The sequence below is a fragment of the Neomonachus schauinslandi genome, chromosome 1 (assembly GCF_002201575.2).
Source record: "Neomonachus schauinslandi chromosome 1, ASM220157v2, whole genome shotgun sequence".
NCBI classification, from domain to species: Eukaryota; Metazoa; Chordata; class Mammalia; order Carnivora; family Phocidae; genus Neomonachus; species Neomonachus schauinslandi.
The window spans coordinates 120,591,551-120,613,240 of NC_058403.1; the positions used below are offsets into that span (position 1 = coordinate 120,591,551).

Below are 21,690 nucleotides of genomic sequence, written 5' to 3' on the forward strand. Positions count from 1 at the left end.
ATAATACCGGCTGGCCTGGGGCCTGGCGCTGTGTGGGTATGTGCAGAAGAACCAAGCACCCACTCCAGGCTGCAGTCTGTCGGAGTAGCAGGGAGTTCAGCTACAAAACAGAGAGGAAGCCTGTGAGTGGTCTGTGTGTGTTAAAGTGCCTCAGGGATGAGCTTCCCAAAGAACTCTGAGTAGCAACCTCACCAAGGGAACATCCGGGTGGCAGCCCAGTCACCCTAACCCTGGGCCAAAGACATCAAAGAATCAACAGGCTTCTGGGAGTCAGACTTGCAGACAAGAGGTCACTCTGTGTCTTGAGATACCTGAGTGCCCGAGTGTGTAAAGAGGCTTAAAATCCAGGCATCAGAGTGACACGTTTTCCACCAAAATGTGCAGGATCTGAACTAGTATGTGTAACAGGTGAGTGTGTGAGGGTAGTGGGGAAAAGGAGAACTGGAGGGGATACAGGGTTGACTGGAGAGAACTGGATGGAGGAATGTGAGGGGGTAGAGAGACCTGGCGTCCAAGGGGGTGCAGGAGGAGCTGGGAGTAGTGCTGACCGTTGAGGTGTGCAGTCGGGTAGGAATGTACTAACGAACGCATCCAGGCTTCCCTTTTCACGCCGCGCGCGCCGCAGAGGCCGTACCCGCAAGGAGAGGGCTGCAGCAGGCTCAGGTCCTCTGTCCTCGCGCAGGGCGGGGAGCCCGTGGGTATTTCGGGGCCCCGCCAGGAAAGGGCACCACGGGACCTGGTTCGAGCAGCCGGAGGCGACGCGGGGCCAGGCGACTCGTACCTGGGAAGCGCTGCCCGCGTTGGGGCCGCTGGGCCGCTCACCTGGCAGGACCCCGCCGCCGGGATCCCGAGAGGCGCGGCCGCTTAGGCGCCTATTGCAGGATTCCCGGCGGTGCAGAGAGAAGCGTCTCCCTCCATCCCTCCCTCAGGGCCGAGTGAATTGCTCACGGCGGCTGTCGGGGCCTCGCGCGCGCGGGGCTGGCGCGGAAGCCAGGCCGCGGCCGGTCGGCGGGTCTCCCGCACCGTGTCAGCCCGCGGCGCCCGCGCGGGAGGATAAGGCACGGGCGGCTCCTGAGCCGCAGCTGCAGGCCCCGGGAAAACCGGGCGGAGAGGCTAGGAGCTCCGCCCGGCCCTCGGAGGTGGGCACCGCCCCGAGGTCACTGAGCTGGGGCTCGGCGTCGCCACAATGGGGCGGGGAGAGAGGATGCCCCCCCCAACAAGCCTCGACGCGGTCTGCCTGCCGGACGGGATCCCGACCTCCCCAGGAAGCGGGGCCCTACCCAGCCGGCCCTAGAGGGTTGAGAAGTAAACCAAGGCGCGCCCCACTGCTTCCTGGAGAGATCAATACCTGAAAGGAGCAGGACCTGTCCACTCAGAAAATCCTTTAGTGGAACTCCTTCCTTTACCCCCACCTCCTACACACACACACACACACTCTCTCTCTCTCTCTCTCTCTCTCTCTCTCTCTCTTTAAAGGCTGAAAAGGGAGCCGAGTTTGGAATTCGGGGAAGTGATGACACACAAAACAATGCTGTTACACCTGGCTGCTGCAGGCCAGCAGCGGAAATGCCTGTGAGGGTGAGAGAGAGACAGAGAGCCAGCCTGGGTGGTCAGAAAAAAAGAGGAGAGGAGAGGAGAGAGCACACACACACCCCCAGGTTGGGGCCAGACCCAGCTGTTTTTTCCCCTGCCCAGGCCAGGGGGAGGATGGGTGCTAGGGTGGATCTGCAGCAGCCCCAAACCTCACACCACTCCCACCCCTAGCCTGGGCATGGATGGGGGTGAGAAAGAAGAAAAGCACCTGCACTCCTGCTCAGGAGACAGCCACAGAGGTTTTTGAAGAGGTGCTGCTTATGCCGGTGTATACTGGGAGCAGCGGGAGAAAACAATCAAGCTACTTTGAGCTATTTTCAATGGTGGGTAGAGGAGGGTATTTACTGAGGTGAGTTTAGGAGAGCCCTGTTCCCTCTTACTGTAATGGTCAGACCAGACTGCCCTGCTGCCCTCTCTGGAGTCATTTTCAAGATGCTGAATTCCAAAGAGCCCCATCACCCTGTCCTCCTTTCCTTTAATCTCAGAATCTAGATCAGAGAGCTGAGTGGGAAGCAGGCAACCCATGCAGGTGGCCATGGGTGCTGGGGCCATAGGCCACTAAGGGCTCCTCAGGCTTTCTCAGAGACAGGGCAGCTTAGGAGGAAGTGGTAGTAATGAGCATTGGGGCGGCCACTCCGGCCATGCCAGTCCAGACATAAAACACACCCCTGCATGACACCCCTTCAGTCCACTTTCCTCCCCAAAGTACCCTGGCCCCCTCAGTACCAAGCAGTTTGGGGCATGAGGATTCAAAACATCGGATGGGCATCTCTCTCACACTTTAAGATTGCAGACCTTTTGTTAAGGCTAAGTTAGCTGTTAAAAAGCACAGCTGCCTTTCCTGCCAGCATTAATTTCCCCTGAGACGATCTCCCGGCATGCAGGTGTGACTGGGAACCATTCAGACTTCTGCTGAAGGTAGGTGAGCATTCACCCCTCAGCCCTGGAGAAAGATCAGAACAAATGTCTTGTCAGGAGAGAGATCTGAATAAATGCCTCCCTCACAGCCTCTTGTTTTTCTTCCCAGTCCATGACAGAATACTGACAAAGAAATGGGTAAAGAGAAGAAAGGAGAGAGGGTAGGAGAGTGAAGAGAGAGGAAGAAGAAAGAAGATGCAACATCCCAGAACCACACTTACTGATAGGTGACACATATGTACCATTACATATCGTAAGTATAAATGTTTACCCCATAAATATAAATCTCACCTTGTACGTGTGCATACCTGTGTTTTTGCACCAGCACATGTGCACCTGGGCCGCTGGTATCTCACGTGTCTCAAGAACAGACCCTCCCCGTGACTTCTATATGTAATAGCGGTGCACACACAAATGAAGTCCCCCAAAGACCCGCAGCAACGCCCGTGTTGGAGCAGGACTAGAGTGGGGTCTACTTGGTGGTGTTAAAGCACACATCCAACTCGTAGGATTACAACGCGGATTCTGAGGAGGGGTCTGGTCTCTAGGTCCAGGGGCAGCGCAAGGAAGGGCAGAGGGGCTTCAGGCGGAGCTCCTGGGCGCCTCCTCCCCGATCGTCTCCCCAGCCCCATCCGGCCCAGTCACTCTGGAAGCGCGACGGACAGGCTAGGCCAGGCCGAGGTTTCTTGGTTCAGTGACACGCGTTTCTGGGCTGATTTTCCCAAAGCCACCGCGCAGCTCTCTCCACCCCACCGCCGTCCGGCCCCCTCGCCGTCCCGCCCCTCCCCCAGCCCCAAGCCAGAAGTTTAGCCCCGAGACCGCAGCAAAGGGCAGAGCCGGGGAGTCGTTTTCTTTCACCTGAAAGCCGCGAGGAGGCTTGGCGCGCCTCTCCTCGCTAGGGCCCGAGCTCCCTGGGCACTGGCCGAGTGCGGACGGACCCCGCCGGGGCCCTGGGCATCTCCCGGCCCAGTCCGCTGAGCGAGCACCCGCAGATTGCAAGGGCTTGCGAGAGCGTGAGCCGGGTCGTCCGCCGGGCCCCCTCAGCTCGCTGGGAGGGGGCAGGCCGGCCCGGGCTGCGCGGGGCGTTTACAAAAAGTGACTTGGAGATGAACTCGCCCGTGCGCGACTGGCCGCCCCGCTATAGGGGCGAAGGCGCCTGACGCAAGCGGAACTCGGCGGAGCCCATACGAATCAGAACTAAGCGAGGCTCCTGGCGCACTAGGGACTCCAGGAGGCAGCTCCGCCAGAGACGCGGGTCGTGCCTCGGGAAACCGGAGGGTGGGGGGAGGGGAAGAGCGCCGAAAAGAAAACCCACCGAGGCGGGGACTGGCCTGGGCGGGGAGGGGCGGCGGGGCCGGAGCCCCTCTCTGTTGGGCGGACTCCCCATGGCCAGAGGCTGAGCTCCACTCCCGCCGGCCGCTCCCTAGGGGAAGGGAAAGAGGAGAGGAGCGGAGCGAGAGGCCGCCAGCGAGCGAGCACGGGCGGCATCCGCAGTCTCCAGAAGTTTGAGACTCGGCCGTGAGCGGACTTGTGCGCCCGGACTCTGCCGCGCCAGCACCAAGGGAAAAGAGCAGGGGCTGCCTGGCCGCGGCGCGCCGGCTTTGTCATGATGGCCAGCTACCCCGAGCCCGAGGACGCCGCGGGGGCCCTGCTGGCGCCGGAGACCGGCCGCGCAGCCAAGGAGCCGGAGGCACCGCCGCCGCCGAGCCCCGGCAAGGGAGGAGGAGGCGGCGGCGCCGGGACAGCCCCGGAGAAGCCCGACCCCGCTCAGAAGCCCCCGTACTCGTACGTGGCGCTCATCGCCATGGCGATCCGCGAGAGCGCCGAGAAGAGGCTCACTCTGTCCGGCATCTACCAGTACATTATCGCCAAGTTCCCGTTCTACGAGAAGAACAAGAAGGGCTGGCAGAATAGCATCCGCCACAATCTCAGCCTCAACGAGTGCTTCATCAAGGTGCCGCGCGAGGGCGGCGGCGAGCGCAAGGGCAACTACTGGACGCTGGACCCGGCCTGCGAGGACATGTTCGAGAAGGGCAACTACCGGCGCCGCCGCCGCATGAAGCGGCCCTTCCGGCCGCCGCCCGCGCACTTCCAGCCCGGCAAGGGGCTCTTCGGGGCCGGAGGCGCCGCGGGCGGCTGCGGCGTAGCGGGCGCGGGGGCCGACGGCTATGGCTACCTGGCGCCCCCCAAGTACCTGCAGTCCGGCTTCCTCAACAACTCCTGGCCGCTCCCGCAGCCGCCCTCACCCATGCCCTACGCCTCCTGCCAGATGGCGGCGGCCGCTGCGGCGGCGGCGGCGGCTGCTGCCGCCGCGGGCCCGGGCAGCCCGGGCGCGGCCGCGGTAGTCAAGGGGCTGGCTGGCCCGGCCGCCTCGTATGGGCCGTACTCACGCGTGCAGAGCATGGCGCTGCCTCCCGGTGTGGTGAACTCGTACAACGGCCTGGGAGGCCCGCCGGCCGCGCCCCCGCCGCCGCCGCACCCCCACTCACACCCGCACGCACACCATCTGCACGCGGCCGCCGCACCCCCGCCGGCCCCGCCGCACCACGGGGCCGCGGCACCGCCCCCGGGCCAGCTCAGCCCCGCCAGCCCGGCTACCGCCGCGCCCCCGGCGCCCGCGCCCACCAATGCGCCGGGCCTGCAGTTCGCCTGCGCCCGGCAGCCCGAGCTCGCCATGATGCATTGCTCTTACTGGGACCACGACAGCAAGACCGGCGCGCTGCACTCGCGCCTCGATCTCTGAGAGCCCAGCGCACGCCGGCTTTGAGGATGCAGGGACGTGCGACGCCGGCCTTAGCCGCAGCCTCCGCCGCCGCCGCCGGCCGGACCACGCGCCCTCTGGGGCCATCTTCTGAGCCAGCGTCCAAGGCCCTTTGCGCCTCCTCGCTCCCCTCAGCTCCTCTCGTCCCTCTTTTGTCTCCTCCGCTTCTCCTCCTGTTGCTCGCCTCCCTGCCCTCTCTGCCCTCTCGCTCCCCCCCTCCCCCCCTCCCCCGCCTGGAGGCCGCCTCTCCGCACGCCTTCTGCAGGCCTCGTCTCCTCCCGGTGCCCCGGCGTCCGGGCTGGACACCCCATGCCAAAATTCAGAGCGGAGAGGAAGTGCCGGGGCCGAGGTGCAGCCGGGCGTCGGCGGTGCAGACCTCTTGGCCTTCTCACACAGGTCGGTGCGCTCGCGCTCGGCTTTCCCCTCCGGGCTGCCGCGCAATCCTTGGCTGGAAGCGCCGGTCCGGGCGGGCAACGAGACCCGCGCCGCCCGAGAAAGGGACGAACGTGTGTTTGCTCCACGTAGGCTCTTGGAGCGGTTCAGAAGCCTCTTGCCGGGGCCCACTGGATGGGGCGGGGGTTGGGCCCGAGCGGGGAGCCCGGCTGCCTCGCTTGGCGGCCTGCGCTAGGGTTTACAGCACATCCCCGCTCCGAGACAGGCTGCGTGTCCTCTGCTCTCCGTCTCGGCGCTTCGGGCACCTCCAGGCCCGCGGCGGCTGGCTAATGTTTCGCCCAAAAGATCGGGAGGGCTGTTTTAGATAACGTTTTAAAATATTTTTTTAAGGAAAAAAAAAAAAAAAAAACTAACCGGGAAAACCGGCGAAGTATTGTGGCCTTGGAGTTTGCTAAAGCAAAACATGAAAATCTCTTCCAGGAGATTTGAAGTAGAATTCCTGTCGGGCCTTCAAAAAACTATGTTCAGAGAGGTAGGAGAATATGCTCAGTAAAAGTTGGTTTCCTTTACGAATTTGGGGAGGTTCCCCCCATCTGTCTAAAAACAAATCAAAAACAAATTTCCCCGGATCTTCCGATGCAAGTCCAGAGTGCCGGGAGATCATTGCCTGCCTGGCGGACGCTGCAGGGACGGCTCGTCCTCTCTCTGATTTTTGTTTTGCAAACGTCTTACTTCTCCCACCTTGGGCAGGAGAAATGCGAAACCTGGCAGCAGTCGGACCAGGCGGCAGCAGTCGGACCAGGCGGGCTTGTGGCCCGGAGCCGGCTGGCCCGAAAACCCTAGACCTGGTTGTTCTGTAGTGTGTCGTTTGGAGGACCAAATTTTCTAGAAAGAACTAGAGCACTTTTGTTGTTTTGTTTGTTTGTTTGTTTGTTGTTATCGTCTTGTCAATTCCCAAATAAATTTTTTGTTCTTTCTTTTAACACGGACTTACATCATTTCTGCCTCGCTTAAGTTTGTTCAGCAGCTGGTTACAAGAGGGAGATTTCCAGCCAAGTTTTATCCTTTTTCAGATAAATAAGGGCTGAGGGCAGCCCGAGTGGAGGGCATTTGTGGTTATTGTTGCTGCTCTGTTTTCCGGGGGATTGTTTGTTTTCTGTGTCATCGCTGGTCTGTAGTGGCTATTTAACATCATCAAAGAGACTTTATCAGTCGCGGTTCGTTCACAAGCGCTGGGCGTAGGTAGGATTTGTTGGATTTTTGCACCTATTCAAGTCTGTATTTTACCTCTTATGCAGTCGTACTAGGTGTATGGACTGTGTGTTCATTATATTGAACTCATACGTTTCTATTTTTCCAGACAAATATACTATTATACTATATATATATACTAAATATACTAACTATTCCAAATAGATAAAAATCCTGTTTGGGGAAATGTTCTATAGGCTGCAAACCTCTACACAAATGTAAGGAGCGACTTACATTGATTGCCTTATTATTTTTTAATAATCAGAATTCATTTACCTTGACTTATGTGTAAGAGATTTAGGAGTATCAGAGAGGAATGAACATACTGCGTGGCTGTAGAAATCTATTTTCTTTCCTTTCTTTTCTTCTACTGAGACTCTCCCAATAACGAATTCAGACCGGTGCTTCCTCGCAGGCACACGGGCATTTGACCATGTTGCGGCCCCCGGAGCTCAAGGGGTATTAGGGGTGGTTGGCCTTCAGTCTGCTGATGAGATGACAGGTATCAGCCAGCTCTTCCCTCCACTGCGGTGCAGCTTGGGCTGGACCCCACTCCAGCCATGTGTCCCTCTCTGCCCCCACTTGGCCTGGACAGGAGGAGCCACAGGTCCAGGCTGACCAGCAGGTCAGGGCCAGCTGGTGACAGGGACCAAGGCTGCAGGCCTCCCACTTCATCCTACACTAGTGGTCATGCTGTGGGATCATGAGGGTGGGATCCCTGTTATGTGTAGTTGTGCCCAAGGGGAAGTGGCTCTGACTTGGGACACTTTTCCTCCCTTGGGTATCCCTGGGGAGGCTAGAAGGTGGAGGATGAAGCCCAGGCTGTTCTGAGGAGCATCACCCTGCGACCTCCACTGGAGCCAGCCAATGCCATGGGAGCGGGAAGGAGCAGGCTGGAGAGGGAGGGTCAGCTGGGGTGGGAAGCCCAAGAGACTGCTCAGGCCTAGTGTCTGGGTGCTTCTAGTGAGCCACTGCACCATTGTCTGACTATGAGGAGTTGTGGAAAAGAAAGTGGACTGCTGTGCATGTGTCTGTCTGTGCTTTCTGTGGTGTGAACATGTCTCTCATGGGCAGCTGTGTAGTCTACGCCTGCTGCAAATATGTGTGGACAGTGCAAGTCGTGTCCAGGCGACAGGATGGGAGGTGTGTATGTCTGTCATTCGCCTTCGGAGAGGGCACATATCTTGGGCATTGTAATAACCATATGCCTGATACTCAAGGAATGCTTACTGGGACCACAGTGTGTGTTGCATTCATAAGTCATTGGTAATGTGTGCGCTTACGTCCTTGGTATATAATCCTGGCTTGCTGAATGATAACAAAAAATACATATAGAGCCTTTGCTTGAGCTGGTTGAGGCTGTCTGTTGCAAGGTTGGTCCTTGGCACCCCCTAACTGCTATCCCAAGCAGAGAAAGCAAAAGAGGAAAGTCTCCAGGGCAGAGGCTTCAGGGAGGTAGGGGAAGTTGGCCCAGGCCAGCACTGGAGGACAGCCTCTCTCTGTCCCCAAGAGCTGAAAGGCAAGAAGCACCCAAAGCTGAGTGGCAGTCTCACCAAGTATGGAGGATGAAATGAAAGAATCGGTAAGGGATTCCTGCTCTACACAGGGATGGGAGGAGAGATCCCACACAGAGAAGGGACACAGATTATACCCCCACTTCCCAATGGATGCCCACAGGAAGACATCTGTCTCCAATTCCAGCCCTAGGGGTTTCTCCATAACTCTATAGTTTGGTCATTTCCCCCAGTGCTAAAAGTTTGAGGCAATCACTGACTTTCTTCATCTCTCATTTCCTTTCTCTCCTCTCCTTTGCACGTTCTAGTTTCTACTAGAGAAGACGATTTAAGGAATTCCCTAAGTGAGAGCAAAAGTATTTGAGAGAGTTCCTGATACATAGCAATTATGCCTTAGCATATATGGCCTGGTCTACATGGCTGGACCATGTGGATGTATGTATTTATGTTTGTCAGGGTATACTATAAATACAACTTAGAGTTTGATGCAAATACCCTGCCAGTTTCTGCATGTCCTGGGTAATGAGTTGCTACACATGGTATTGAATGAGGAGTGTGTATGTGCTTGTATGCATGTGAACACCCTCACACTCATCACTGACAATATGAACCCCTCTCCTCACATTTACACACAAATTCTTGGTCAGCCCTGTGCCCTAAGACTGCCCGGCCAAAATACTTGGGTTGAAGGGGGTAAGGTGTCCTGTTCTCAGGGGGGTGTGGGAAAAATCTTTGCCAGTGCAATATATGCACCAAGGAACTGTGGAAAGGTGGGGGGGAACTAGGGTATTTTCTGGAATGGCCTCACTCTCTACTCCAGAGGGTGTCTTGGGCCTGCTTCCCCTTTACATAATTAAAGAGTTCACTGCCCCCACATCCCCAGTTTGGGTGGGCATGAAGCTCAGGATATTTCACCTGAGGTTAGGTGCCCTCCTGCCCTTGCCTGGCTCTCCCACTAAGGGAGGCTGGAGCTCCAGGTTTCTAAAAGCCCCCTAGCGGTGGGTGGAAATCAGGGGCAGACCAGGGCTTCTTGCAGTCAGTGGGGCAGTAGAGAATGGGTCAGGAAACTGGATCAGACCCAAGAAAGTCCGCCCAGGGCGCCTGGGTGGCTCAGTTGGTTGAGCGACTGCCTTCGGCTCGGTCATGATCCCGGAGTCCTGGGATCGAGTCCCACATCGGGCTCCCGGCTCGGCGGGGAGCCTGCTTCTCCCTCTGACCCTATCCCCTCTCATGCTGTTTCTCTCTCTCTCTCTCTCTCTCTCTCTCTCTCTCTCAAATAAATAAATAAATAAAATCTTAAAAAAAAAAAAGAAAGAAAGAAAGTCCGCCCATGAATAAGCTCTTCCCTTAATGGAGGCTTGGAGCACCAGAACCACTGGGCCAGGGAGGGTGTCGGGGCCAGGAAGCTGCTTGGTCAGGCTCAGGAGCCCTGCAGTACTCCCACTCTGTGGAGCTAAGCTGGTAGTGACCATGCCTTGTTGGTCCAGCTGCCTCCATAGAGCTGGCCCTGCTTCTTGGAGTAGATCTGTGAGACCTATAGGAAAGGATGGGACCAGAAGGCACACCTCTCCTGTGTGGTAGGGACCAGAGGCATAGAGAGGTTGGGAGTAACCTTCATGCCCCCAGTTCTGCCTTAGGGACAACAAGAAATTAAGGATTCTTAAAACCAGGCAGTCTTACCTGCTTTCTGCTTTCTGAAAACAGGGATCCATTCTGTCATAAAAGAATGGACCCCAACTCTCTCAGCTTACATTTAAGAAACCAGAGGTCCTGAAAAGAGAAGGGGCCATCCAGGAGTCACCTAGCTATCTGTGGGGCAAACAGCCTTGGAAATTTTATGGAGAGACCTGAGAACACTGAGCCCAGCTGCCCAATGGGCTCTCTGAGTGGCACAGACCCTGCAGGCCAATGTTTGATGTTCGGCGAGCTGGGTTAAGGCGCAGCCAGCCAGAGGAGCAGGAAGCACAGGACTGAGCTGCATGCAGATTGTCCCCCAAAACATTCTGCTGTGCCTGCTGTTTGCTACACAGGCTTCAGCTTGGTGATAAGCCCTGACAAGCTTGTTCTGAGACCGTGTCAGCCCAGGGAGGTGGCCTGTGCAGGAAGGGGCAAGGCCTGTTCAGCCCAAAAAAACTAGTATAGAACCCAGCAACTTGCTTTAATAACTGTGTGACCTTGAGCAAAACACACATTCTGAATTTCAGTTTTCTCATCTATAAAATAGAAATAATTATATCTATCTTGCACGGTTTTAAAGTAATTAAATGTTCTAACAACAAAATGCCCATTTTGTAGTAGATGGTCATATGGTTTTCCGTCCCATATTGAAAGAAGGAGGAAAGAAGAGAAGGAGGGTAGGAGAGGGACGGACGGAGTGGTGGAGGGAGGGAGGGAGGGAGTGGGGGAGGGAGGAAAGAAGGAAGGAAGGAAGGAAGGAAAGAAGGAAGGAAGGAAAGAAGGAAGGAAAGGCAGGCCTTGGGTTGTAATCCCGAAGGGTCTGACATTCTAGCCCAGGGGCCACAGCCACCCCTGAGCCCCCAAGAGCCCAGACCATGGAGCACTTTTCCAATTCAGAGCGCCGGCGATTGCGTCTACCCTGCCCCAGGCCCCTGACTCTTAGCAAGAGGCGCACCGTGTTTGTCGTGGCAGTGAATACCTGAGCCCTGGGGACACAGACAGTGGGCCTAGCCCAGGGCTCCTCCAGCAGCCCTGTCTCTTCTCCTAAGGCAATCCTCCCGGATAGTCGAGGTTTCCTCTGACAAAGGCCCAGCTGACCTGCGGAGTGACACCCAGCCTGGCGCTTGAGTCCAGGCGCAGCCGCCACTCTCAGGCTCCCGGGCTGGCGCCTCCCGCTTGGGGCGCCTCCCTCTGGAACGCGGAGCTGTTTGAGGATTTTTTTTCCCCCCTTTTTGTCAGAAAAGCAGTAGGTAGCGACCGGGCGGGAGGTGGCGGAGGTCAGCTAGTGGGAGAGGCCCCCCTCGGTCTTTGTGCAGAAACGGGAAACCTGAGGGGCAAACGCAGGAAGCGGGTTGGGCCGAGCTGCGGCGAGCAGCGGCGCCGCGGGCGGGTGGGGAGCGGGGGCCGTGTGGGGCCAGTGGCTCCGCAGACCCGGGCCTGCGCCGCCAGAGCCTCGCGTTTGCGGGCCTGGGGGCGGCGCTGCAAGCGCAGAGCAGAGGGAGCGGAGCGGTCGCTCCCCGGCAGCTCTAAACAAAACTCGGGGGGAAATGACTGGGCCCGTGGGAGCACCGGGTGCTCCCGCCGGCGGGGCGGGCAGAGGAAGCGCAGGAGACCCTGAACGTCCCTGGCGATGCCGAGCGCAGAGGGCAGAGGCCACCCGAGCCCCCGCCACGCCGGGAAGCCAACTCCGGGTCTCCGAATTGGGAGCTCAGCCTGACTCTGTTGGTAATAATACTAACAAGCCGAATCAAACAAAACCTTTCCCGGGATTTTCCTCTATGTCCAAAGGAAAATTACTTCTCTAGGCAGGCAAAGAAAAGGAAAGGGCAGGATCCCAGGAAACTTTCATCTCTATGGACGAGGAGGGAAGGCGAATATGCTTTTTGCTTTTTTTTGTTTCGGTGAGGGGGGGAAGGAAATTGGGCACATATTTTTTAAAAATCTCCCCCCGGCCAACGCTAAAGGCTGTGAGTGTGAGCAGAGTCAGGAAACCGAGCCCCCGCCTGCAGTGACACCGGGCCTTTGTCTTCTTTCCTGAAGCCCCCACGACAGCTGACCGCGCCGAGATAAAGGCCGGGTCAGAGCCCTGTGGAATCCCGAGGGAGGGGGCCGCGGGGCCGTCCCACTGGCCGCTTCCAACAGGCCGGCCTTGCCGGAACCCGGGCTACCCGGCCAGGGGCTGCTCCCCCAACCCCAGGCCCGGCCCCGGCCCCGGCCCCGGCTCCGGGCCGCGTTGTCTGACTTTCCCCGAAAGCCTTCCGCCACTAAACTCCTTCTGCCACAAAGTTCCCACCAGCAGTACGTTCCCCTACTTCAAGGCTCTCCGAGGGTGAGCGGCCGTGGTTCCCCGCCCGACCTCGCCTGACGCGGTCCTCAGCAGTGGAACCGTGCGCCACTTTTGCGGAGACTCGCGTTCGCGGCGGCTGGGCTCGGTTGGCCCGCAGGATCCGAACCCGTGCGGTGTCTGTCGCCGCTGCGCCTCTGTGCCTTCTCGCGGCCCCGGAGACCCCTCCAGCGTTTGGCCTCAACTTTTCTGCGTGACGCTGTCCTGGCCGCCGGAAAGGTCTGCGGAGACGACGGGAGAGCGTTTGTGACCCTATCCTATCGCTGTCTGCGATTTAGAAACACGGGTCGCCGCAGCACTCAAGCCTCGTTCTGACGGCGGCCTTGCTTTCCCAGAGTACGCGTGTCTCTTTTTCTCCGCAGACACACCCAGGCGACGCGAGGGTTGCGCGGCTTAGAATCCTACCCAAGAGACGGAAGACGAGCCCGGCGACCTGCTGGTGAGGAGGTGGAGCGACCTCCCGCCGCCACGCTGCGCGCCTCCCACGCACACCACTGGCGGACCCTGGGGCCCAGGTCCGCGCTGCCGCCGCTTATCTTCCTTAACCGAGGGCGAACCCTCGGTTCGCCTCTCTCCCTAATGGCTTGTGAGGGGAGGGGGCCCAGGCCGTCTCTCCTGAACTGAATGGAGGATCGGGGTACCTCTTTTTGTCTTCCTTGGGGACGCGACCTAGGGAGGCAAAGAAAAAGCGACAGACCTGAGGAGTGAGGCCCTGCAGCCTCGCGTGTTTGGAGCGCCCTCCACCTCTTCCTTTTCTTGCCCCTTGCCCCCACCAGCCGGTTCGGGGATCTTGGTCCCTACTGAAACTGGAGCTGCCCACCCGCCGGCAGATGAGAGATAAAGGAGCCTGGCGGCGCCGAGTCGCTGACGGGATCCGGGCTTTCCCGCACCTTGGAGCGGCACGTTACCCCCGATGGCAGTGACCCAGTTCGAGAGAAACGGGTCAGCTGAGCAGCGTGCACACTCTGACTCTAGGCACAAACAGCAGTGTTTGCATGAGGAATGCGCATGCACACGTCTGCACGAGGGTGTCCCGTATGTGTGCATGTACAGTAAATGCATACATGCGTGCATTTGCCATGCATCTAGGGAGACAGGCATACACATTTTCACCCGAGTGATGTGCGTGTGCACACGTTTGGATACTGTTCTTGCGTGTGTCCTGTTCACACGCTGCGCAAGCACTGATGAAGTTGGCTGCTCTTGAGTGGTAATTACTCCTCACCTTTACACAACCCTATCCAGTTTTCAATCACGATTTTCACAGCTGCCCTGGGAAATGCTCTCCTTTCAAATTTTAGACGGAGAAACAAACCAAGAGAACTTAATGGATGCCCGTGAGCACACTGTCTGTAAGAGACCAAGGCCAGCTAAAGACTGCCGGCTGTGGAGCGCAGATGTGTTTGCCCAGTGTGCTCTGAGGTTGGCCTGGCTAGCCAAGCAACCCCAGGCCCAAAGGGCTTTGGCCCTTCGCCAGGCTTGCCGAGAGACTCAACGCGCCGGTCCTGGGCTTCATTTCCTTGGCGGATAATTGAGCCCTGCAGGAGCTCGGTGACCCCAATGCCGAAGACTGGGGAATTCAGGGCTCCCTGGAGCACAGAGATAGAGCACCCAAGATTCCAGGCCGCCACAAGCAGCTTGGTCCCAAAGCTGGGGGGCCTGCATCTCCAATACAATCACGTCAGGCAAACGGCGTGGTGACAGGATCTTTTCACCCGAGCAGCCAACCCAGGAGCCCTGTGTTGTGCCGGAGTTGGGGCCAGGATGAAACTTGAATTCATTGAGTTTCTGCTGTCTCAAATCTCTTGAGACCCTAAAAGACCCAGAGCCCACCATTTTACAGACGGGTATAGTCGGGGTTGGAATCCCCAGTTACCTCTGTCGGGATCTCTAGACCACAGTTCCTCTGTCCCCAGCACAGATCTCCAGGTTCCTGCTTGAGCCACATCTCCTGCTGAACCACCCAGCTCCTAGCCTCTGACTTCACTCCCCAAGGACATGAATATCCTAGCTCTCACTAGCATCATTTAAAAGGTTCTTACACCCTTGGAATCTGTTCTGTGTATGTATGTACGTATGTATGCATGTATGTATTCCCTCTGTGTGTAGGTTTTGCTTCTTGCTGCTTATGGCACATTTGGTTACCACCCGCCCCAAGCCCTCAGTCTCCGAGACTGAGATTGCCGGAGGGGTGTAATTGACCACAACTTGCCAGGTGCCCTTGGGCCTTGGCGCCCGACTCCTGCAGACTGAGGTCGCTGGTCTCCGGGCTCCAAGGCCGCCCTCACCCAGCAAAGCCTGGGCGCTGGAAGGGAGCCCGCTGCTTGGCGAGGTCGCCAGTCAGCCGCATAGCCTCGAGGTTGCCCTCTGCTGGCACCAAGCGACATCATCGCCACCTACCTCAGCGGCCCAGAATCTGAGCCCACGAGGGATTCGCGCAGGGCAAAGCGATCCATTCTCGCTGGAGCCTGGGAGTGGCTGCCCCACTTTCAACCACTGTCGAGATCCTCCCGAATTTTTCAATCTCTGGCCCCTGCCCGCGCCGGCACCAAAGACCCTGAGTGCTGGGACTAGGGGGCTGCTTGGAGAGCCAAAGCTCTACGCCGGCAATCCAGTCGCTCTGCGGCTTCCGCCGGCATCCCCAGCCGACTGGCCCTCGGGGAGGAACAGGACCGGGCGTGGGAAGCCGCAACCCACAGGCGTCCGTCAGGCCTTTCCCTGCAGGCCACTGGCCCACTCGGGGGACCCCAGGGAGAGCCCCGGGCTGTGCTCAAGCCCCTTTACTCCAGCACCATGCATGGATTGGTATCCCGAGGGTTACTGCCTACGCCAAGAAAACCCTGCCCTCCCGCTCCGATTAACTTCCAATCCCGTTTAACAGTAGTAGCCTTGGCGCTTGGATGCCTCTGTTGCAGTGCACTTGTCTCGCCCACCAAATTAAGAGCGCTCAAGGACAGGCAGGGGCCAGTTTCTGACCTGCCCCACACAGAGCCTCTCTCAGGTTCTGCTAGTGGTAACGAAACTGCTTCAAAATGCCTCCATCCTCGCTCTTGAAATGAGCCCTAAGCAGTGAGTGGAGAAGACACTTCTGTGGGCTGAAATCCAAGCTAAGAGCCAAATCAATCAATAATCATACCTGTGTACTTCCATTGCTATATATTAGGACTTTTCACGTTTTCACATTTTTCCTCCTTTACAAAGATAATTCAGATTGAAGAAAATTGGGGAAATAAAACATTAAAATTCATAAAGAAAACAAAACATGGGAAATCCCATCCCTCCCCCATGAGGCTACCACAGCTAACATTTTGGTGACTTTCCTCTGTTCTTTTATTTATATACTTTACATAATTTTACATGATTAAAGACATATTTTATACAGATTTTGCAACTTTGTATCCTATATCTTTTACCTTTTACCTTTCACCATGAGGGTTCTCCATATCTTATTCTTTGAAATATGATTTTCTTTCTTAAGAGCTTATTTATTTAGGGGCGCCTGGGTGGCTCAGTCATTAAGCGTCTGCCTTCGGCTCAAGTCATGATCCCAGGGTCCTGGGATCGAGCCCCGCATCGGGCTCCCTGCTCCGCGGGAAGCCTGCTTCTCCCTCTCCCACTCCCCCTGCTTGTGTTCCCTCTCTCGCTGTGTCTCTCTCTGTCAAATAAATAAAATCTTAAAAAAAAAAAAAAGAGCTTATTTATTTAAATAATATCTACACCCAACGTGGAGCTCAAACTTACAACCCCGAGATCAAGAGTCTCATGCTCTTCCAACTGAGCCAGCCAGGTGCCCCTGAAACATGATTTTCTTTTCTTTTCTTTTTTAAGATTTTATTTATTTATCTGACACAGAGAGAGACAGAGAGAGAGGGAACACAAGCGGGGGGAGTGGGAGAGGGAGAAGCGATATGGGGCTCCATCCCAGGACCCTGGGATCATGACCTGAGCCGAAGGCAGACACTTAACGACTGAGCCACCCAGGCACCCCTGAAACATGATTTTCAATGAATGCTTAATAATACATCATATGGATGAACCATAATTTTTTATATAACAGCACAAATCTCTTTGTTTCAGGTCCAGGAAAGTCTCCTTAGTCTCCCTCCCTGGGTCACTAAATAATCAGTCATTGATCAATAAATCTTGAGTCCTTTGTTAGCCCAAAAAGGAGAGTCATCCCACCCGCAGGGCACAAAGGACCCACCCAAAAACTTGGGATTGCCTGGAGCTGGGAAAGAGCCTTCCAGTCCCTGCTGACTGTTACCTCCCTTTGCCAGAGACCAGTGGAGCTAGAGTGCTGGGAGAAATGTCTGTTAAAAAAAAAAAGAAAGAAAGAAAGCAGGGACCAGCAATGTATCTGAAGAGCTGCCCTGGACTGCTTCTAGGAACAAAGCCCTATACCCACAGCTGGCACACAAGATGGTGTCTGTGACCTGGGCTTCTGTGTGCAGTATCCTGGGTTTGTTTGTTTGTTTGTTTTTAAAGATTTTATTTGAGAGAGAGAGAGAACATGAGCAGGGGGAGGGGCAGAGGGAGAGGGAGAAGCAGACTCCCGGCTGAGCACAGAGCTTGATTCAGGGCTCCATCCCAGGACCCTGAGATCACGATGGAGCTGAAGTCAGACGCTGACCGAGCAGAGCCACCCAGGTGCCCCTGTGTGTGGTATCTTGTAATAGTTAGGAGACAAATGTGCCTTCATTTGTATCCTGAATCTTCCCCCCTTAGAGCTGTGTGATCTCAGAAAAGCTTCTCAGCCTCTCTGAATCTCATTTTTAAGATTTTATTTATTTATTTGACAGAGACACAGCGAGAGAGGGAACACAAGCAGGGGGAGTGGGAGAGGGAAAAGCAGGCTTCCCACTGAGCGGGGAGCCCAATGCGGGGCTCGATCCCAGGATCCTGGGATCATGACCTGAGCCCAAGGCAGACACTTAACGACTGAGCCACCCAGGCGCCACCTGAATCTCATTCTTAAAATTGGAAAAATAACGCTACCACATTGAACTTTTAAAGTATTCAAATAATTACATCACTTAGCCCGGTGCCTGTACAAAGAAATCCTCAATACATGGTAGTTACTGCTCCTACCACTTCTGCTGTTGCTTCTGGCATGAGTTTTGGTCTTGGGGATCACTGCAATTGCCCTCTCCCTCAACTCCTGACCCTATTGCTACTGTTAAACACAAACCCGAATCCTGGCACCAAGCCGGGCCCAGGTTCTCAGGGCTAAAGAAGTCATTTCCAGCACCCTGGTTGGGCTGCTCAGGACTTTCTGACAATCAGGCCTGGGCTTGGACTGTTTATACTAGAACCGTTAAAACAGGAAAATATGCAAACCCTTCATTCACAGGGATCCGGCTATTGTTGGGTCAGAAATGATATTTTTGTTTCTAAAATAAAAGGTACATTTGTTGCTTTACACACACACACACACACACACACACTTTTTTGGGGGGGGTTGTATCTACAAAGCTAAGAGGGCAAAGCAAATGAGCTGGCTCATTTGACCAGCTCAAGCAGTCAATCTGGAAGGGTCCCTTTGGCCTGATTGCTTGTGTATATGGGCTCCAAGAAGCCTGAACATCACTGGGTCCTATTTTGCATGGCCTCAGACTAGGCTTTTATCCATCTCCCAAACAAAATGCCATCTCCCAAACTTGATAGGGACACCAGCTCCATCTAGAAATGAGACTAAAGAGAAATTTCATAGATTACATTAATTTAGTTATCTGCTCCAAGTAGACTCAACGGCCTATCAAAATCTCATGGAGAGGGGCGCCTGGGTGGCTCAGTCGTTAAGTGTCTGCTTTCGGCTCAAGTCATGATCCCAGGGTCCTGGGATGGAGCCCTGAGTCAGGCTCTGTGCTCAGCAGGAAGCCTGCTTCTCCCTCTCCCACTCCCCCTGCTTGTGTTCCCTCTCTGGCTGTCTTTCTCTGTCAAATAAATAAATAAAATCTTTAAAAAAAAAACTCATGGAGAAAGACTTTAAGGTGTGGATTTCAGGATCCTATTCAAATTGGCCAGTGTCTGCCTTTTCTGGGGCTAGTGCCTGGCAAGCTATGTACGTGTGTATTTGTAGGTCAGTTCTTCCAGGTGATTCTGATGAAGCCTATGGAACCACAGTAGGGAACCACTGCTGTTCCCAATTGAATTGAAAGCTGAGGTTTCTCCAAGTGGACTCCAGAAAATATAGATTCCAAAGAATCTTCCATTGGGACCACATGGAGTTACAAAAAGCCTGTTCAAACACCGGATGTTTGTGTGAGTGTGTGTGTGTGTGTGTGTGAGTGTGTGTGTGTGCGTATGGGGGAGGGAGGGAATACGTGTTTGGTTTCGTGGGCTTTTGTTGCGCTGGTGTCCGTATACATGTCAGGCCTCTTCGGTCACAGGTAACATAAATCCACTAGAGCCGGCTTAAACCAAACAGTGGGAGTGTGGGGTTGTTATAAGGACTTGTAGGTGAGGAGCCCTGGAGCCCTGGAGCCCTGGGCGGGGTGGGAGCCTGACTTCCTGAAGGGCTAGAACAGGGGCTGAGGTGATGACAGGAACCCAGGTAGCTTCCGTCTGCAGACCCAACTTTTCCTGCGGCCCTGACCAGCCTCCCCTCTGCTCTGTTCAGGGAGGACTGCAGTCCATTTTCCTGTGAGAGAGAAACTGGTTCACTTGGGTCAGATCTTGTCCTGGAAGTCCACCTCTGGTCTTGTCGAATGAAGCTATTGGCAAGGTGGAGGGTCCTGTGATTATTTCTGATGGTCTCTTCCTGCAGGGAGAAAGCAGTCACAGCCTCATTGGCAGCTAAGCACACACACCCCCAAACTCCGATTTGCCTCAGTTTGGCCCCCCCAGTAAGTAGCTAGCTGCACTCCAAAAATCACCTGGGGAGTCAAAAAAATATTGAACCCATGCTCTACATCTAGGATGTAGCCGGGGAATCAGGAATGTTCAAAGCAACCCAGGTGAATCCAATATACAGCTAGGGTTGCGAATCACAGCAATAACCAAATAAGAAACCTACAGCCAATTTAGCCATTTCCTAAATAAACAGCCTCAAAGTACAAGTAATTAAGAGGAAAATCATTAAAACCTAGTGCACTGCATATGGCTGATTTTCATCTAAATTGGAGATTGACATCCTAATCCAAATTTCAAATGCCATGATTATTCACATTTAACATTTTCTTTTTTTTTTTAAGATTTTATTTATTTATTTGAGAGAGAGAGAGAACAAGCAGGGGAGAGGCAGGGGGAGAGGGAGAAGCAGACTCCCCACTGAGCAGGGAGCCTGACTTGGGGCTCGATCCCAGGACCCTGAAATCATGACCCGAGCCGAAGGCAGACACTTAACCCACTGAGCCACCCCGGTGCCCCTCACATTTAACATTTTCTAAACCTCTTGGTATAAATGTTCAGCTACATTCCTAAAGAAATTTGCTTTTTCTTTTTTTTTTTTATTTGACAGAGAGAGACACAGTGAGAGAGGGAACACAAGCAGGGGGGAGTGGGAGAGGGAGAAGCAGGCTTCCCGCTGAGCAGGGAGCCCGATGTGGGGCTCGATCCCAGGACCCTGGGATCATAACCTGAGCCGAAGGCAGACGCTTAATGACTGAGCCACCCAGGAGCCCCGAAACTTGCCTTTTCTCAAGATCCTGAGCCACTAGAACAACAGATGCCTCCCCATGGCCTTGATTGATCCCAGCCCCCCACAGACCATCTGCCCCTTCTTTTCCAAGGTCTCCAGCTTGCTGGGGCAGTCTCAAAGCTCTCAATCCTGAATCCCACTGACCTTGTTTGCTCATGCCCACAGGCCTGTGCTTCAGGGTTCCCACCCAGGAGTTTCTGACACAGGAGACCAAAAACTGTGCCTCCTTCGCCAAGCTGGCTAACAATGATCAAAACCTTGTCCTAGTCCGTGGCAGTCTTGAGGAGTGTCTTCATTTTGTTTTGCTTTACTTCCCCTCCTTAGTAAATTCCCAAACAATTTATCAGCCAAACAGCAAATATTTCCCAAATAGCTATGATGTGCAAGATACAGAGTAAAAAGAGGAGTATTATCCCAGAGAGATCCTGTTACTGGCAGAAGTGCAACAGCGACCCCTGTAGGCCTGGCCTTGCATGGGCTCCTAAGAGTGTATGAAAGGGATTCCTTTCTCAACTTCCTGTTCTTTCCAGCCTGGCCTAGGGGCTGGGACTCAAGCAAATGGGAGAGGATAAGGGATGACGAGAAGGAGAAGGGAACTCTCATGCCTGGCTGAGTGCAGGAATGGGGATGGGAGTTTGGGGATGCTGAACGACCAACCTTGAACGACCCTGAGAGCTGTTCCCTGGCCCCAGTGCCAGGTGGACAGACAGCAAGACCAAATCACCTTCAGAAAACTGGGAAAGGCGGTCACACAAAGGCCAGGGGCTGATGCAGGACATACAGGCTGGGTACACATACCATGACCACTTTAAGGCTACAGAAAGGGCTTGGAGATGCCAAATACAGCCTAAGCTTGCAGTTTTCGAAGTGTGGAACCCAGACCATCCGTATCACCTGGGGTCTTGTTGGAAATGCAAACTCTCAGACCCACCTCAGACGCACTGAATCAGCAACTCTGAGGATGGGGACAACAATCCAAGGCTTCCAGGTGATTCTGATGCACATTTAAGTTTGAGAACCACTGGTCTCCTCTAGGGCATGCAGGGAGGGGAGGAACTTGCTTATCCCAGATAGCCCCCTCCTGAAACACACAGTAAGTCCAATCTCTTTCAGGTTCTTAGATCTCTAAGCAGTTTCCATGACCTCAGATGTCACCTCAGCAAGAATTACTGACCCTGTCCTCCCCACACCCACACCCTATAACAACCCCCCCAACCCCCAACCTCAACACACAGAGACTCTCCCTGCCAGAGATGACTTCTGGCCCAGGCATGGTGACAGAGAGTCAGGGGCCTCTCTAAAGGCCAGGGATCTGAACAGAAGCGTCACACTGACTGGAGTGCTAGGGCAGTTACCAGTGTTCTTCAAAGGCCTTTGGCTCTTGCCCCCTTACCTACTCAGGCCGCTGGGAAATTCCAGTCCCTGAGCTCTGGAGTGGGACTTCTTGGTTCACTGTTGGGCAATGGTGGTCAATCAAAAACAGGTTCCAAAGGAAAGTGAAGGGAGGCATATTCATCAGTCGGTGGGTCCTGGGAGCAGTTACTGGCTAGTTTACCCCCTGCCGAACTCTCTGGGACTCAGCCAGCTGAATGTCTGGGCA

General features: G+C 55.2%; 2 protein-coding genes across 2 annotated transcripts; one reads left to right on the forward strand and one right to left on the reverse strand.

Moving 5' to 3' along the window:
- Window positions 1–224: 224 nt before the first annotated feature.
- FOXL2NB (FOXL2 neighbor) lies at window positions 225–3,469 on the reverse strand. The gene is given in 3 exon segments (XM_021678698.1): window positions 225–230; window positions 635–822; window positions 3,370–3,469. Coding segments are annotated over 3 exon segments (294 nt in total).
- Window positions 3,470–4,117: 648 nt separating this feature from the next.
- On the forward strand, window positions 4,118–5,254 carry FOXL2 (forkhead box L2). The gene has a single exon (XM_021678748.1). The coding sequence runs from the start codon at window positions 4,118–4,120 to the stop codon at window positions 5,252–5,254; it is 1,137 nt and encodes a 378-aa protein (XP_021534423.1).
- Window positions 5,255–21,690: the final 16,436 nt, after the last annotated feature.

Coding starts and splice junctions, on each gene's coding strand:
- FOXL2 (XM_021678748.1), top strand. CDS start 4,118: ATGATGGCCAGCTACCCCGAGCCCGAGGACGCCGCGGGGGCCCTGCTG.